Source organism: Corythoichthys intestinalis, chromosome 6 (genome assembly GCF_030265065.1).
Source record: "Corythoichthys intestinalis isolate RoL2023-P3 chromosome 6, ASM3026506v1, whole genome shotgun sequence".
Lineage (NCBI taxonomy): Eukaryota > Metazoa > Chordata > Actinopteri > Syngnathiformes > Syngnathidae > Corythoichthys > Corythoichthys intestinalis.
Genome location: NC_080400.1, coordinates 2,047,028 through 2,065,173, shown reverse-complemented (window position 1 = coordinate 2,065,173; position 18,146 = coordinate 2,047,028). Strand labels below are relative to the sequence as shown.

General features: G+C 43.1%; 1 protein-coding gene across 1 annotated transcript in view; it reads left to right on the top strand.

Annotated features, from left to right (window-relative positions):
* Positions 1 to 17,356, top strand: part of LOC130917917 (protocadherin-16-like) — a 231,571-nt gene extending 214,215 nt beyond the window's left edge. Inside the window, exons 18-21 of the mRNA XM_057839694.1 lie at positions 3,800 to 3,930; positions 8,519 to 8,805; positions 8,875 to 9,016; positions 11,218 to 17,356. Coding sequence (XP_057695677.1) covers positions 3,800 to 3,930; positions 8,519 to 8,805; positions 8,875 to 9,016; positions 11,218 to 13,814 — 3,157 coding nt within the window. The 3' untranslated portion in view covers positions 13,815 to 17,356. The remainder of the gene's footprint in view (positions 1 to 3,799; positions 3,931 to 8,518; positions 8,806 to 8,874; positions 9,017 to 11,217) is intronic.
* Positions 17,357 to 18,146: the final 790 nt, after the last annotated feature.

Below are 18,146 nucleotides of genomic sequence, written 5' to 3'. Positions count from 1 at the left end.
AACGATGGGATATACAAACTCAAATGACAGCAAGTCAATATCTCTGCAAGCCGCCTAGGATCGGTTTAACCCTTTAACACCGAACGTGTTGGATGCGACACGTTTACGCATATCATCTTTGAAGCCTCGTAACGCTGTAATTAGGTCACCCACGTGCCTCTGGTTGCTCTCGTTTCAAAGAACGGAAGTTGATGTCCACACCAGTTTTTATTTGAAGTCAATCGACAAAGTAAAACGGAAGATAATGTCATTTGAGTTTTATAGTTTTATTGCACTCATAAATATGCCTTAAAACGCTGCATGGACCATGTGTCTATCTCCATATTTCCATCATTTCTTGTCCTTTTTTCAAAACCGAAAGCAGCACAAAATACTACATATCCCAAGAGCTGTTGTGATGTCAAGAAGGACGAACCTAATGTGAACATTTAAAAAAAAAAATTGACGAGCAAGGCGCCAACTCAGGGAAAGGAGACATGCGTAGCAAGCAACGGCGGTGGCCGGTTGGATTTAGCGAGCGACTTTGAAACGTGCAGAAAGAATCGAAAACTAAATTTAGCGCTAATGCATTATTTCATTAACTCAAGGAATAGGATGAGCTGTATTTGTCATTGTTTTCCTCGGATCTGTTGGCGTCTCGGCGAGTAGAAGTGACAGCAGCGCGCAAACGGTGGATGAGTAGGCTGTGTGACATTGTATGTGACGCAGTTTAGTGACATGTTCAAAAACAAACTTTATTGAGTGCACAAAAAAAAAAAAAAACTTTATTGGGTCGCATGCCTAAAAAAATTGAACTGAACAACTTATCAATATTTTTGAAAATACTTTTTTTTCCAATGTTTATTATTTTTTTCTTCACTATGAATCTTTTCAATTTTTATATAGATGTGTGTTCGAGAAGCTTGATTGCATGTACATATAAACCTTTGATAAGGTGATGGGTACAATACCTAACTTCACAAAGAGATATCCTCCAAACCCTTTTTGTGTTGGATAATATACAATGCCTTGCAAAAGTATTCGGCCCCCTTGAATCTTGCAACCTTTCGCCACATTTCAGGCTTCAAACATAAAGATATGAAATTTAATTTTTTTGTCAAGAATCAACAACAAGTGGGACACAATCGTGAAGTGGAACAACATTTATTGGATAATTTCAACTTTTTTAACAAATGAAAAACTGAAAAGTGGGGCGTGCAATATTATTCGGCCCCTTTACTTTCAGTGCAGCAAACTCACTCCAGAAGTTCAGTGAGGATCTCTGAATGATCCAATGTTGTCCTAAATGACCGATGATGATAAATAGAATCCAAATGTGTGTAATCGAGTCTCTGTATAAATGCACCTGCTCTGTGATAGTCTCAGGGTTCTGTTTAAAGTGCAGAGAGCATTATGAAAACCAAGGAACACACCAGGCAGGTCCGAGATACTGTTGTGGAGAAGTTTAAAGACGGATTTGGATACAAAAAGATTTCCCAAGCTTTAAACATCTCAAGGAGCACTGTGCAAGCCATCATATTGAAATGGAAGGAGCATCAGACCACTACCAAGACCCGGCCGTCCTTCCAAACTTTCTTCTCAAACAAGGAGAAAACTGACCAGAGATGCAGCCAAGAGGCCCATGATCACTCTGGATGAACTGCAGAGATCTACAGCTGAGGTGGGAGAGTCTGTCCATAGGACAACAATCAGTCGTACACTGCACAAATCTGGCCTTTATAGAAGAGTGGCAAGAAGAAAGCCATTTCTCAAAGATATCCATAAAAAGTCCTGTTTAAAGTTTGCCACAAGCCACCTGGGAGACACACCAAACATGTGGAAGAAGGTGCTCTGGTCAGATGAAACCAAAATTGAACTTTTTGGCCACAATGCAAAACGATATGTTTGGCGTAAAAGCATCACAGCTCATCACCCTGAACACACCATCCCCACTGTCAAACAGGGTGGTGGCAGCATCATGGTTTGGGCCTGCTTTTCTTCAGCAGGGACAGGGAAGATGGTTAAAATTGACGGGAAGATGGATGCAGCCAAATACAGGAACATACTGGAAGAAAACCTGTTGGTATCTGCACAAGACCTGAGACTGGGACGGAGATTTATCTTCCAACAGGACAATGATCCAAAACATAAAGCCAAATCTGCAATGGAATGGTTCAAAAATAAACGTATCCAGGTGTTAGAATGGCCAAGTCAAAGTCCAGACCTGAATCCAATGGAGAATCTGTGGAAAGAGCTGAAGACTGCTGTTCACATACACTTTCCATCCAACCTCACTGAGCTCGAGCTGTTTTGCAAGGAAGAATGGGCAAGAATGTCAGTCTCTCGATGTGCAAAACTGATTGAAACATACCCCAAGCGACTTGCAGCTGTAATTGGAGCAAAAGGTGGCGCTACAAAGTATTAACGCAAGGGGGCCGAATAATATTGCACGCCCCACTTTTCAGTTTTTTATTTGTTAAAAAAGTTTAAATTATCCAATAAATGTTGTTCCACTTCACGATTGTGTCCCACTTGTTGTTGATTCTTGACAAAAAAATTAAATTTCATATCTTTATGTTTGAAGCCTGAAATGTGGCGAAAGGTTGCAAGGTTCAAGGGGGCCGAATACTTTTGCAAGGCACTGTATGTGTTTCTAATAACATATTTTTGGAAAAGAGAACAATCGTGGCTTATTAGAGCCTACATGTCTTTAAGTCCGAGGTTCCCTTTAAAATTCATTCGATTAACACAGTGCTTCTCAATTCTTTTCTGTTACGCCCCCCCAAGGAAGACGTAAATGTTTCGCGTCCCCCCAAACTCTGCCGCCACTGTAAATAGTTTAATTTGTCTATAATATTACTATTATAAGTACGCCTCTGCCTCACATTGTATCTTTTTTTTCTATTAGGGAAAATAACAGAGATCAACTTATAAAGTATACCTTTATTAACATTTTGTTTGTAACAGAAAAGACTTAACGCGCATCAATTTGCCTGAATTAAAAAAAAAAAAAAAAGTCTCATCCAAACTGTAAAAATACGCTCAAGGTACATTTTTGACCATTTGATACTGAAAAATAAATTCAGTAAATAATAACAAATTCAAATTGATTAGAAACATTAACTCATGAGGACAATATGCCAAAAAATTTGACTGAAAAAACAAAACTGAATAGAAGAAGAAAAAAAAAAAAAAGGGTCTTTGGACAGAAGGACACTTTTTATTTTCGCTGCTCGCTGCTCACAGTATCACATCCAGTTTGCAATGGAGTGGGGTTATTTTGCACTGAGCAACAATGCTCACTGGTTTACTGATATAACACTGACAAAGCGGGACGATTGTTGGCAATATTCGTCACGTTTTCGCTAAAAAACAACCAAGCGGCATATCAATGAGCTTGGGGTCGAATGTCTTTAAGTGGCATTCTCGGCAGCTGAGGGAGAACCGTAGGTGAGGGCGGTCGTCGTGACGATCCCAAGCTGAAAATGGAACTTCTCGGGCGGACACGTGAGAACCGGAGAAGACACTGGGTCGCTGCGTGAGTCCGGCCGGAAAACAGCTTTCGAAAATGGCGCACAGCCTGGGGGGCGCGTCCCACTATTTGAGAAGTACTGGATTAACAACAGGCGCTGTACGAAAGGGACACACTAGTGCTAGCTAAAGTCTTACAAACCAGTACGTTTTGCCGCTGGGGAAGCTTTCATCATTCCAAAAATCACATTTTTTAATATATGTTGGAGTGTTTTGGCTCTCTCGGTCAGAAAGGTTCCTGACCCTTGCGCTAGGAATTAAGTACAGGTTCTGATTTTTGCGCCACTAGGCTCGTCGTCACAGCGACGGACCGCGGATCTCCGCGATTGGCCGGCTCGGCCACCCTCACGGTTATCATCATCGATCTCAATGACAACAGTCCCATGATTCCTCTGCCGAGAGAGATCCGAGTGCCTGAGGGTAAGTGGGCCAACTTTGCATTACATATTCAGCAAGTCCAAACAGTTAGTTCCTAAGTTTTCCAGATCAGCCAAAGAATTTCATTTCTTATTTATTTAGGAAAGCAAGAATATTTTTGTACACTCCAGCTATAATTACGGGACTGTAATCCGTTCTCTGATGACTATTCTTAAGGAAGTTTTGGCTTCGCATGCATGTCAAGTTCAATGAAGGGTGTGTTGAGTGTTGCAACCTCTACATTTGAGTGGACAGTATCAATGCTGAAGACTGTCAACTATTCCCTAGGTTCATCGGTAGTGTAGTGGTTCACACAGCTGTAACGTGTGCCGTTAGGTCAGTGCCCTATTCACTATCATCCTGTGTGTGACTGCCAACCGGTCCAGGGCGTAGTCCTTCTTTTTCCCTAAAGCCAGTTGGCGTAAGCTTCAACTACCCCCTCAATCTTGACCATTATATATAAAATGAATAGATGAAACTTCTCTGGGATGGAAAATTGTCCTTCCTGACTGTGGTCCAGAGGCTAATAAGCAGGAATGAGTAGGGCTAGCAACATGGTGCAAATGCAAAAAGGGTTCTCAAACGTGCACTTTAAAAGACTTACGCCGATGTAATTATGAGCTAGCTAAAAGGTTACGTTGAGGATAAGAACCTCCGGGTGGCTTATGAAACGATTGGCGATACAAGGCTCCTTCTGCTGCAGTGGCGCCTCCAGAAATTTTTCATAGGGGTGGCCAGATGGGGCCACTCAAAATCTTGGGGTGGCCAAAACTAAAAGCCATAATTTCAGGTTTTCATTATATTATTGCAGTAAAAAGTTCAGGGGGAAAACTATAAGAAAGACTTAAGGACACGGCTACTGATATACTTTGGTGTATTATGTAATATTTGATGTTACTAATAGGGCTGTCAAAATTATCTCGTTAACGGGCGGTAATTAATTTTTTAAATTAATCACGTAAAAATATCTGACGCAATTAACGCACATGCCCCGCTCAAACATTAAAATGACAGCACAGTGAAATGTGTACTTGTTGTGTTTTTCGGAGTTTTGTCGCCCTGTGCTGGTGCTTGGGTGCGACTGATTTTTATAGGCTTCAGCACCCATGAGCATTGTGTAAGTAATTATTAGCATTAACAATGGCGGGCTACCATTTTATTTTTTGATTGAAAATTTTACAAATTTTATTATCTTTTAAGGATTACAAGTCTTTCTATTCATGGATCTCTTTAACAGAATGTTAATAATGGTAATGCCATCTTGTTGATTTATTGTTATAACAAACAAATTACAGTACTTATGTACCATATGTTGAATGTGTATATCCATCTTGTGTCTCATCTTTCCATTCCAACAATAATTTACAGAAAAATATGGCATATTTTATAGATGGTTTGAATTGCGACTAATTGCGATTAATTACGATTATTTAATTTTTAAGCTGTAATTAACTCGATTAAAAAATTTAATCGTTTGACACTCCTAGTTACTAATGATTTAATGTGCATAGTCCATAACTGTCCAGTCAACATTTTGAGCCACAACAATTTTGTTTTATTGGGTTATGTATATATTAGGCAGAAGGTGTACATTTAACAAAACAAAATAATTACTGGGGAAAAACAGGTGCTAGCAGATTTGAATTTGGGATGAAATGCATAACTGATGCTACAACAATCTTCGATTTAGTGGCAAGCAGGGTGGCCAGTGGGGTGGCCAACAAATTTATGGGGGTGGCCGTGGCCACCCCCTGGGGGCGCCACTGTTCTGCTGTTAATTGGAATGAGTTCATTGGCTGCCTTTCCTCCCACTTCAAACAGATTGGACGTCTATGGCTGTCAATGGCAACCAAAGAGTTGAATATTGTGTCATTTCAGGTCATTTGCTGTTGATTTTCAGTCATTTGCTGTTGATTTTCAGTCAGTTTCTGTTGATTTTGGGGGCTTCTATTGTTCACTTTCTGATGATTTTGGGGCATTCCTGACAGGGACGCTGGAAGTCACTCACAGCAGGGGGCGCTGAGGATCTGTTTTAATTTTCCCACATCTAAAAACAGCCGTTTCAGTCCAAATTTGTCATGCATTTTCTTCATACAATGTGTGCACAATCGCATGCTGGATAGATTACGTACTACTACTAGGCTACTACAAAGACAGTGTTCTATTTCACCTAAAGTGTGCGTTGGAGTTTTTGTACTTGAAATAAAATATAATGCAGTCCTACGCTGCCAAACGTCCCAAGTGCACTTGCACACGCATGCTCACATCAATTAAAAGCGGCGAGTACTTTCTATTTTTATTTTTATAAAGTCTTTTATTTCCTTTTAATTGCCTCAAAATACCTTTTGCATGTGTTTCCCTCTCATACTTTTAAGCATTGTGTTTTCTTGTGGTAGCTTTAAAGCAGAGTTTCGACCTTAGTCACGTAGCGTATTTAAACCACCCAAGCAAGGTGTGACAGATGTTATTTAAAAAAAAAAAAAAAACGTTTTCAACATATATATGTCAATTCCAAAGTTAAATATGCTATTGTTTCAATATGTAGTATTTATCTATTTATTTATTTATTTTTACCCCCCAAAAAATTCGAGAGACAGCGAAAACGAAAAGTGGTATTTGGTATGTGGCAAAATTGATTTTGCCGTGTAGCCTTTTTTTTGGGTATATGGCTTTTTTTTTTTTTCTTTTTTTTTTTTTTGTAGTATATGGCATTTTTCAGGCCATGCACGTCCAGGCCACTGATGGCTATGCACGTCCAAATTTTCCATTCATATTAAATAGCAGAAATACATTTGTGGCTGTGATTTTTGACCATACACTTTACATTACAGCCCATTGACATTCAACTGGCACATGGCAAAATCAATTTTGCCACATGGCAAAAAAAAAAAAAAAATATATATATATATATATATATATATGTATGTATATATATAAATGCCACATGGCCAAATCAATTTTGCCACATGGAAAAAAATGCCACATGCCAAAATCCATTTTGCCTCATGGCAAAAAAAAAGGTTACACGGTCAAATCAATTTTGCCACATGGCAAAAAAAAAAATGCCACATTTCAAAATCCATTTGTCCTCATCCCAGAAAAAAATGACACATGGCCAAAAATGCTAAATGGCAAAATCAATTTTGCCATGTGACAAAAAAAATCCCACATGCCAAATCCATTTTGCCACATACCCTCAAAAATACCACATGGCAAAGTCAGTTTTGCCACATGGCAAAAAAATGCCACATGGCAAAATTGCCACATACCAAAAAAATAAAATAAAAAATACATTGCCACATGGCAAAAAAAATCTCACATTCCAAAATCCATTTTACCACATTCCAGAAAAAAAAAAAAGCCAAATGCCAAAATCCATTCTGCCACATACACAAAAAATGCCACATAGCCAAATCAATTTTGTCACATGGCAAAAAAATGCCACATGTCAAAATTTCCACATACCCCAAAAAAAAAAAATTAATTAAAAAAATTAAAAAAAATACAATGCCACATGGCAAAATCAATTTTGCCACATTGCGAAAAAAATGCCACATTCCAAAATCCATTTTACTACATACCAGAAAAAATGCCACATGGCAAAAATAATGCCAAATGCCAAAATCCATTTTGCCACATAGACAAATCAATTTTGCCACATGGCAAAAAAAAATGCCACATGCCAAAATCCATTTTGCCACATGGCAAAAAAAGTTACATGGTCAAATCAATTTTGCCACATGGCAAAAAAAAGCCACATTCCAAAATCCATTTTGCCACATACCAGAAAAAAATGCCAAATGGCAAAATCAATTTTGCCATATACAAAAAAATACTTTTCGTATTCGCCCCTGCTGAAAAATCCACCAAAAAACTTTTTTTACCCACCCAACACCATGGGGTGCTGCAGCACCCTCAGTACCCCACTTCCCGCTGATTCCAGTGTCACTCCCTGTTTGTTTTGGGGCATTTCACATCATTTCCTCTTGATTTTCTGTCAATTCTCGTTGCTTCTGTGGCATTTATGTGCCACTTCCTGCTTATTTTGGGTTAGTGGAAAGGAAGTGACTCAAGAATGTTCCTTTTTGGCATATACAGGCCACTTCCTGTTTATTTTAGGTTACTTCCTGTTGATTTTGGTTTACCAAACAGGCAGTGACATGAGAATGTCCCCAAATAAATAGGAAGTGAATCAAAATCAACAGGAAGTGAACTGTAAATGCCCACAAAAGACGTACTGTGAATGCTCTGGTCTCAGTGCCATTGACGGCGCTAGACGTCCAATCTATCAAAAAGAATTGTATGTCTAGCACCGTCAACGGCAGCCAGTAAGCTAATGTAGACACTATTCAGATAGTAGCAAGGTGTTGGTTCCTTTTCTTTTTAAACAGTGACCCTTTTTTAAACAATATATCGATTCTCGTATAGAGAAGATCGATAACCTTTTAGGCTACAAAGTATCACGATTTATGACCGTTTTGATTTATTGTCACACCCCTTGTTAGGATACATTCAAACTGCAAATGCACAACCAGAGCTGTTTTAAAACTGTTTACAGAACACAAGTTTGTCCTCATGTCTCTGTTTTCAGACACTTTGATTGGCACCGTTATCAGTCAAGTGACAGGAAACGACGTGGATTCCGGGCCGGCCCTCTCCTACACACTCTACCTGGATGGCGACAGCAAGGGCATGTTTGGAATCCACTGCTTTGGTGGCGGCGTGGCTCTAACCAGAGCTTTGGACTACGAGGAGAGGACATGGTACACTTTGACCATCCGGTCGTCCGACTCGAAACATCAAAGCGAAGCCAATCTAACCGTTCTAGTGGAAGACGTCAACGACAATGCGCCTGCCTTCACTCAGGACTTGTATCAGGTATGGTTGCACCTGCACAGTCTTTTTGATATTTTGGTATTACTAAATATTTCACTTGACATCTTCTAGGTGACGGTATCAGAGCATCTCCCAGAAGGCAGTGCTCTCATCACCGTAACCGCGACTGACTCCGACTCCGGGGACAACGGAAAGATTACCTACAAAGTCATGTCGTCCACCAGGGGTTTCTTCTCTATCGACCCAAGCAACGGTAATGATAAATAATAACACATTTCATTTCGAAGCGCCTTTTAAAACACTCAAGAGATAGAGTATCCAAGAGATACGGATTAAAATGTACATATTCAGATTAAAAGCAAGATGAAGGGACTGAAAATTAGCAAATCAGGAACTGAACAGAGCTAAGGATTAAGGTGAGGAAAATTGCTAATTAGTTGAACAGTTGTGTTATGAGTCGGCGGAGGCTGGGGGTCCGGGTGGGCCAGCAGTCGCTAGGCAGAGATCGCGGATGGTGGCGTATTCCTTCGTCCTTTCCTTGAGAGCTGGTTAAAGAAGGTACAGATGGTCCAGCCTAGGATCCGTGTGGATGAAACCCTTGCCGGACCTGCAGGGGGGGCCTTGCCCCCGCCCAAACTCCCATGTGATACATTAAAACTGTACAGACTAGGGATGTCCTGATCGTATACATTTTTGATGATGTCATTCAAATGGGAATGGAAATAGAGGCTGATGTTAAGGATGACAACCAGACTTTTAACTTGATTAGAAGGAGAGTTGGGATGGTTGGGACCTGGTGTGTGTGTGTGTGTGTGTGTGTGTGGGGGGGGGGGGGGGGGGGGGGGGGATGGGGCTCACGGTTACCTCCTCACGGCAGGCCCTACCATCCTTGCACCTTTTTTTACATCATACTCCACAGGAGAGCTCTGGCAAAGGGTGGTGGGACGGGCAGCTAGGCTGAATTTCCATGCTGCGGTCCCACTGCCCCAAGCCAAGATCTCCTATTTTAATGCATACGTTGCGCTACCCTCCCCTCACAATCCCATCACCGTGCTGGGTTATGGCTGCCAGCCGGGAACCTGGCAGCCGCAGCAATAGGGTGGTAGGTGGGTCCCACACTTTTTTTCTATGGCACGGCTCCCGAGGCGTGGTCTCCTCTCTGCCTGGGCTGACGGCCGCGGGAGTGGGGGGAGGTCGGGGCTCCGGTCTCACGTCGCCCCACGGCAGCTCCTCGGCGGCTCCTCGGCGTTCTCCTGCCTCCGCCTTCCCCTCTCTTCTCTAAGTGGGTATCCGCCCTGTGCTCCGCCGCAGATCGCTGGCTGGGCCGCGGTGTATCGGCTGGATGTCGCCTGCTACGGCGGGGGACCCTGCCCTAGGCTTGGTGGGCCGCTGGGGGCCCCGTGGCGTGCCGTGTCGGCTGGGGGGCCGGGTGGGCGGATGGGGTTGGGGACGGGCGGGGGGGTGGTGGTGCGTCCCCTCTTGCCATCCTCGAGGGCCGGTAGATGGGAGCGCGGGTGGCCCGGGGGACCACCCTGGATTCCGGGGGGGGGGGGGGCGAGGTCTCCTTTACTGGGCTGCTGTGCTGCCCCATCCCCCCCAGGGCCCGCCGTCCGTCCCCGGGCTGGCTGGGTGGGGGCCGTGGCCCTGTGTCGGCGCCCGCGTGGCGTCTCCGCTCGTCTGTGTGGCTGCTGCGTGCCCAGCGGGGCCCGCGTGCGGCTGGATGTTATTGGGCGCGCTCGGGCGGGAGGTTAGGGTCGGTCGCCAACGGGTTTACACTCACTAGGGATTCACACGATTACTGGGTTCTAAATCACAGAGATGATTTGTGTACAATCTACCCCTTTCTATCACTTAGTTATAGACTCCCCCACCTTCTTCCCACTCTTTCCCTGGTCAACAGGCCCCCCACATGGTGTCAACCGGAAATACATTTAGCTAATGATAGCAACAACATATTAGGCGTTCAATGTATTTCTTGTTGTTGTTTGTGTTTCTTCTCTTTATTCTCTTGTGTTTCTTTTCTTCTGTTCCCCCATAACCCCTTCCTGTTTGCTGTTTTGTCATAATAAATGAGGTATGTTGAATGATCACAAACGGAGTATGTCAGATTCTCAATGAGAAATATTAAAACTGTTCAGAGTATCCGGGCAGTTCCGTTCTCCGTGTCAAACAGCTGAACTGGACAGGTTTAAAAAAAAAAAAAAAAAAAAAAAAAAAAAAGGAGAGTTGGGTATGTCCTTCATGGTAATAGATAAGTTATTGTTATTGGTGGACATAGTGGGGGTACCTACAAGAAGGATGTTTGAGGAGAGCCATGAGTTGGGAAGAAGTTGATTTCGAGGAAATGTAGAGAGGGCGGGTCTCATTCGTGGAATGGTCTTCTGAAAAAATGTAGCTTATTGTTTCCCAACTCTTACCACGAGAAAATGTTAATCATTTTTCATTTCCTTACAGGCACACTGTTCGTCAAGCAAAAAACAGAATTCAACTTTGAAAATCCGTCCATCCTCGTGGTCGTTGAGGCTCGAGACCAGGGGACCCCATCGCTCTCCTCCGTGGCTACCATCCAAGTCCAAGTGTCCGACATCAACGACAACGCCCCTGTCTTCCATCAGTCCGAATACAGAGCCACCGTGTCTGAAGACGAGCTTCCCGGCTCCACGGTTCTGACCCTGGAGGCGGCGGACGGTGACCTGTCACGGGACAACTCTGGTTTCGATTTCGCCATTGCCAGCGGCAACTCCGGTAATGCCTTCCAGATTGAGAGCAGCGTGCGCTTCTTGGAAGGCAGAGGTTTCCAGACAGTCGGTAGCCTGATCCTTGTGGAAGAGCTGGATTTTGAAGCCGTTTCCAGTTATAACTTGACCGTGGTGGTGTCAGACCGCGGGATACCCCAGCGTAGCTCCTGCGTACCGATCTTAATCAGCATTAAGGACGTCAACGACAACCCTCCGGCTTTCAGTCGAGGAGAATACAGCGTGGTGCTGAGCGAGAGCGCCGCCGCGGGGACGGAAGTGTTGCATCTGTCTGCCACGGATCCAGACTCTGCTCCCAATGGGGAGGTGCATTATTCCATAAGCTCGGGGGACAAAACGAGCCTTTTCCAGGTAGACCAGTGGACCGGGGCCTTGAAGCTGCAGAGACCACTAAGCACCGAGAAGCAGTTAACCCATATGATTGTAGTCCAAGCTACCGACGGCTTGGGAAAATATGCCTTTGCTCCCGTCAGCATTGACGTGAAGGACATCAACGACCACCGGCCTTTCTTTCCGCTCAGTCAAGTAACGGCGAGCATCAGGGAGAACCAGCCGAAAAACGCCTTAGTGACCATGCTACACGCCATCGACCATGACAAAGGGGTCTTTGGAAAGTTGAGATATTACTTGCTAGAGGACTCTCAAGACGGAAAAGAATTGTTCTTTATCAACCAAACATCTGGAGAAGTGCGGACTCGGTCGACTTTTGATTTTGAGAAGGTCGAATCCTTTAATTTTATGGTCGCGGCAATGGACTCCGGCAACTATTCCGCCACTGTCACGGTGCAGGTTTATGTCTCAGGGGAGGACGAGTACGATCCAGTTTTTACATCCCCGGAGTACTCGTTCAAAGTACCCGAGGACGCCAAGGAAGGTCAGATCATCGGCAGAGTGCAAGCCAAAGATGAAGACGGAGGTTTAGATGGTATTGTCTTGTACTCGCTGTCAGGGAATTCGCCTTATTTTGAAGTCAACCAATCAACCGGTGCCGTTTCCCTCAAGATGGACAGCTATAGTAGACACGTAAGCCGCTCCAAACGAGAAGTCCGCCTCATGACGCTGGGCCTGACGGCCCACAGCCCTCTGGAAAACTCGCGCACGGCTGCGGTCAAAGTGACCGTGGACGTCAGCCACACCTCTTTCGGTCTCGCCACAGACATGAACTTGCTGCTTGTAAGTGTCATCGCCGTGTCACTCGGAACAATAGTCATTTTGTGCATAATTGCCGTGGCGCTCTTTTTTGTCAAACTGAGGCGCCAGCGGAAAGAGCAAAAGAGACACAGGAGAACCAAGGCTTCGGCAACCATGTTGCATAAATTCGAGGAGACAAAAATAGCCACGAATGAGATTATTTACCACCAGGCTCTTCCTGGTTTTGCTGCCGACCAGAGCAGCGGTAGCAGCAGCAGCGGAGGGCCTTACACCCGTGGGGGGTCCTTGGACCCCTCACACTCCAGCGGTCGTGGCTCCGCGGAGGCCGAGGCGGCGGAGGATGACGAGATCCGGATGATAAATGAATACCCTCGCGTGTCCAGCATCTCCTCGTCCATGCAAGAGCGCATGTCCGCCCGGGGTCCCGACTCTGGCATCCAGCAGGACGCCGACCAGCTATCCGACGTGTCTTGCGAGCCTTCGATCGATTGGTTCAAAGGGAAGAAAATGGGCAGTTTGAATAGCACCCTGCTAGCCGGGCAGGTGCCGATCTACCGAGATGATGGGGGCGGCTACGTAGGCGTGGGACGTAGTCTTAGCGTCTCCAATCATAAGGACTATACGTTTCCCGAGGACGGAAAACCGGCAGTGGACGGCTCCTTGACCGCCATCGTGGCCAGCGACGAAGAACTGAGGGGCAGCTACAACTGGGACTACCTGCTAAACTGGTGCCCCCAGTTCCAACCTTTAGCCAGCGTTTTCACCGAGATAGCTCGTTTAAAAGACGAAACTGCCCCCGCTCATCCCCGCCGCTCCTTCCACCGCAAATGCAAAGAGTCCAGAATCGACCCGCCGCCGCTTATCACCTCCGTAGCGCACCCCGGCGCAAAGACTGTTCCGCCAAAGCCGGCCGCGGGGAGGACCTTCCCCCACCTGTCCACGTTCCGGAGGTCCCCGCTCAGCAGCGAGGGATCCATCTGCTCGGCGGCAATGTCCCCGAGTTTCTCCCCGTCCCTGTCGCCGCTGGCGGCGCGCTCTCCTGCCGTCACACCCTTTAGCGTCTCCCAGGGACCGTCGGCGTCCGTCATCAGTACGACGGAACACAACCTGGAGAACATCGACGAAGCCGAACTGAGGATTTGAACTCAAAACCCCAATGTTGGGTCAGTTTCGGTTGAAGGAAAACTGAACCGGCAAGAAAAACAATGGACTACAAGCATGTTCTCATGTTCTCAACTTTCCATTTTGATTTGGACATCCAAACAGAGGAGAGGATTGATGCGTGATGTCAATATTTTGTAGTAAATGCATTGTTTATATTTTTATACTTACGTATGGTTTTCTCACAGGAACGTGGCATTCAAATATGGCATTCAAGTCTCAAAGAGTTATTGAAAAACAACATGGTTTTATATTTGTATATTTGTAGCTTGTACTGTATCCTTGTCTGTACTGTAACTTTTTTTTTTAAACTCGTCGCAGATTATTGTAAATATATTTAGACTATGACGTCTTTGCTTGTACAGTCTTAAACGCGCTTCAGATTGTCACCGGTTCCACGGCGAAGAAACGTAATCGTCAATGTGAAGCGCTAGCAGAATTTGTCCTTCAGGTGCTGTAAATTATCATAGCTGGCCTTACACGCTTCATGTAGTGCACCGTCGCAAATTTATTTGACGAGATTGAGTTGAGTAAACTACGGAGCCCAGGGTAGAAGAAATGCTTTTCATATCTAATCTGTACCCACTCATTGCTAAACTGCACCCACAGGTTACTAAACTACCCACAGTTTAGTCAGTTATATTTACAGTTTAGTAATCTGTAGCCACAGTTTAGTAATTTGTACCCATAGATTGCTTAACTGTACCCACAGACTAGTAAACTACCCACAATTTAGTAATTTGTGTTTACAGTTTAGTAATCTGTAGCTACAATTTAGTACAGTAATCAGTACCCACAGATTGATAAACTGTACCCACAGTTTAGTTAATCTGTATTAAATTTAATAATGAGTACCCACAGATTGCTAAACTGCAAACACAGTTTAGTAATATGTATTTACAATTCAGTAATCTGTAGCCACAGTTTAGTAATCAGTACCCACAGATTGCTAAACTGTACCCTCAGTTTAGTAATCTGTATTTATACAGTAGTTTAGTAATCTGTGCCCACAGGTTACTAAACCGTACCCACAGATTACAAAACTGTACCCACAGTTTACTAATCTGTATTGACAGTTGAGTAATCTGTACCTACAATTTAGTCAAATGTACACACAGTTTAGTAATCGGTACCCAGACATTACTAAATTGTATCACAGTTTAGTAATAAGTACCCACAGATTGCTAAACTGCAAACACAGTTTAGTAATCTGTATTTACAGTTTAGTAATCTGTAATCACAGTTTAATACAGTAATCAGTACCCACAGATTGCTAAACTGTACCCTCAGTTTAGTAATCTGTATTTATACTTTAGTAATATGCGCTCATACCACAGGTTGCTAAACCGTACCCACAGATTACAAAACTGTACCCACAGTTTGCTAATGTGTATTGACAGTTGAGTAATCTATACCTACAATTTAGTAATCTGTAAACACAGTTTAGTAATCGGTACCCACAGATTACTAAATTGTATCACAGTTTAGTAATCTTTACCCACAGATTACTAAATGGTACATACAGTTTAGTAATCTGTATTGACAGTTTAGTAATCAGCACGCACAGATTGCTAAACTTCGAACAGTTTAGTAATCTGTATTTACATTTTAGTCTTCTGTAGCCACAGTTTAGTACAGTAATCGGTACCCACAGATTGCTAAACTGTACCCACAGTTTAGTCATCTGTATTTATAGTTTAGTAATCTGTGCCCACAGGTTGCTAAACTGTACCCGCAATTTACACATCTGTATTCACAGTTTAGTAATCGGTACCCACAGATTACTGAATTGTACCCACAGTTTAGTCATCGTTACCCACAGTTTAGTAATCTGTACACACAGTTTAGTAATCGGTACCCACAGATTACTAAATTGTACCCACAGTTTAGTAATCTGTATTTGCAGTTTAGTAATCAACACCCACTGATTGCTAAACTGCAAACGCAGTTTAGTAATCTGTATTTGGTTCAGTAATCTGTAGCCACAGGTTAGTACAGTAATCACTACCCGCAGATTGCTAATCAGTACCCACAGTTTAGTAATCTGTACCTACAGTTTAGTAATCAGCACCCAAAGATTGCTAAACTGTACACACAGTTTAATAATTGGTACTCACAGATTACTAAATTCTACCCACAGTTTAGTAATCTGTATTTACAGTTTGGTAATCAGTACCCACAGATTGCTAAACTGCAGGCACAGTTTAGTAATCTGTACACACAGTTAAGTAAAGGATACCCACAGATTACTAAACTATACCCACAGTTTAGTAATATGTATTTACAGTTTAGTAATTTGTACCCACAGTTTAGTAATCTGTATTTACAGTTTAGCAATCTGTACCCACGGATTGCTAATCTGCATTTACAGTTTAGCAATCTGTACTCACAGTTTAGTAATCAGTACCCACAGATTACGAAAATGTTCCCGCAGTACCAACAAGAAGAGACCTTTAAATGCCCTCAAATCAACAAGATGTGACCCAATTTATGCAGGAAGTGAACCCAAAATGCCTCCAAATCAACAGGAAGTGACCCTGAAATTTCCCAAAATCAGCAGGACTCCTTGGTCAAGGGCAACTCATGTGCATCTGCTTGCTTCGTCCGTCGGCCTTCAGAGTTATTGTCTGAATTTCGGACCATCGTTTCTGGATCATTGCCAAACTGTGGGTACGGTTTAGTAATCAGTTTTATTCTACCCTAGCACGCGGGAGACTCCGTAGTCAATAGATAGCAGCGCTACTAAGCTACAAAAAATATCATGTTTTTTAAGGATAGCAAATGAGTGTAACAACAACAGCAGAGAATGTTGTATCCACAGCCATAAATCACCAGACCGATGCCTATAAACCATTTAATATCATGTAAGCCTTGCAAAGGTCTTTACTTAAAGACCAGGTGACCACATTTGAACATCTCGCATGGTATTCTGCAGTATTTTATTATTTATTGTTCTGGCAAGCCTCAGAAATGTTTATGGTTTGATGTAAATTATAATGCAAAAGAGTGTAAAATGGACATGAGCAGATATATCCGCTTAAGCCTTGTTCAGACTGGCAGGCAGCCAAAAGCTGATTTTTAGCCTATCTGGTTTGAAACTGGGTTGGTTTTTTTGGTAGTCTGAACAGTCAAAAAGCACAGAAATCTGATTTGAAACTGTATACAGGAGGTAGTTTCAGATCAGATATGAACCAGATGCTTCTCTGTATGAACAACTAAAATGGGTTTTGACTAGTATGTGACATGACTTTATGCTGCCTGACGCCGTCGTTGCCACGGTAACTTGCCAGGTGTGTCAAGAGTGTGAACAGGCCCAGATCTGATTTTGGGCACTTGTCAAAAATAGTGTAAACAGTCAGCCCCTAAAATTCTGAATTGAGGAGGAACGCAATTGGAAGCAGATATGTCTGCAGTCTGAACGCAGGCCTAAGTGATGGACTGAAGGTACCTTTTGGCTTTTTTTTTTTGTATGTCTCATTCATTTATGGAGGAATGTTTTGAGCTCAAGTGCCTGATTAAAGAACTTTGACGAATATATGATTGATTTTTTTTGTGTGTGAAATGTTTAACCCTTTATCGAGCATCCATGTAAAGGTTAAATGAAATTTTAAAAAAGTCTACTTTCACCTGTTATTAGCGGCGTTTTTGTACTCATGGAAATGCAAAATCAACAGGAAGTGACCCAAAGATGACTCGGGTCATTAGAAAGGTACCCTAAATGAACAGGAAAAACCCAGAATTGACCTTAAATCATTAGGAAATACCCCAAAAAGAAAAGAAAAGAAACAGTAAAGTGTTAAAGGAACAGGAAGCGAACAAAAATAAATAGGAAGGGGCACAGAAATGCCACAGAATCAACAGGAAGTGACCCCAAATTAACAGGAAGTTAACTAAGAATGCTGGCAAATCAAGATGGAACAACAGGAAGTGACACTAAACGAATCTGAATAATTAAAAAAACAAAATGGCCTGAAACCAATAGGAAGTTACCCTGAAATGCATCAAAATTCTCAGGTCGTTACCCTGGACTACCTCAAAATCAACAGCAACTTACCCAATTTGTACAGGACGTGAATATGAAATATCCCCATTTCAACAGAAAGTGACCCAATATGAACAGAACGTGAACCTGAAATGCCACTCAAATCAACAGGAAGTCAGCCGATATCTACTGGAAGTCCAAAGATGCCTCAAAATCAACAGGAAGTGACCCAATATGAACAGGAAGTCCAGGGTGCCTCAAAATAAACAGGAAGTGACCCTAAAATGCCCCAAAATCAACAGGAAATTATCTCAAAATGCCTAAAAGTCAAC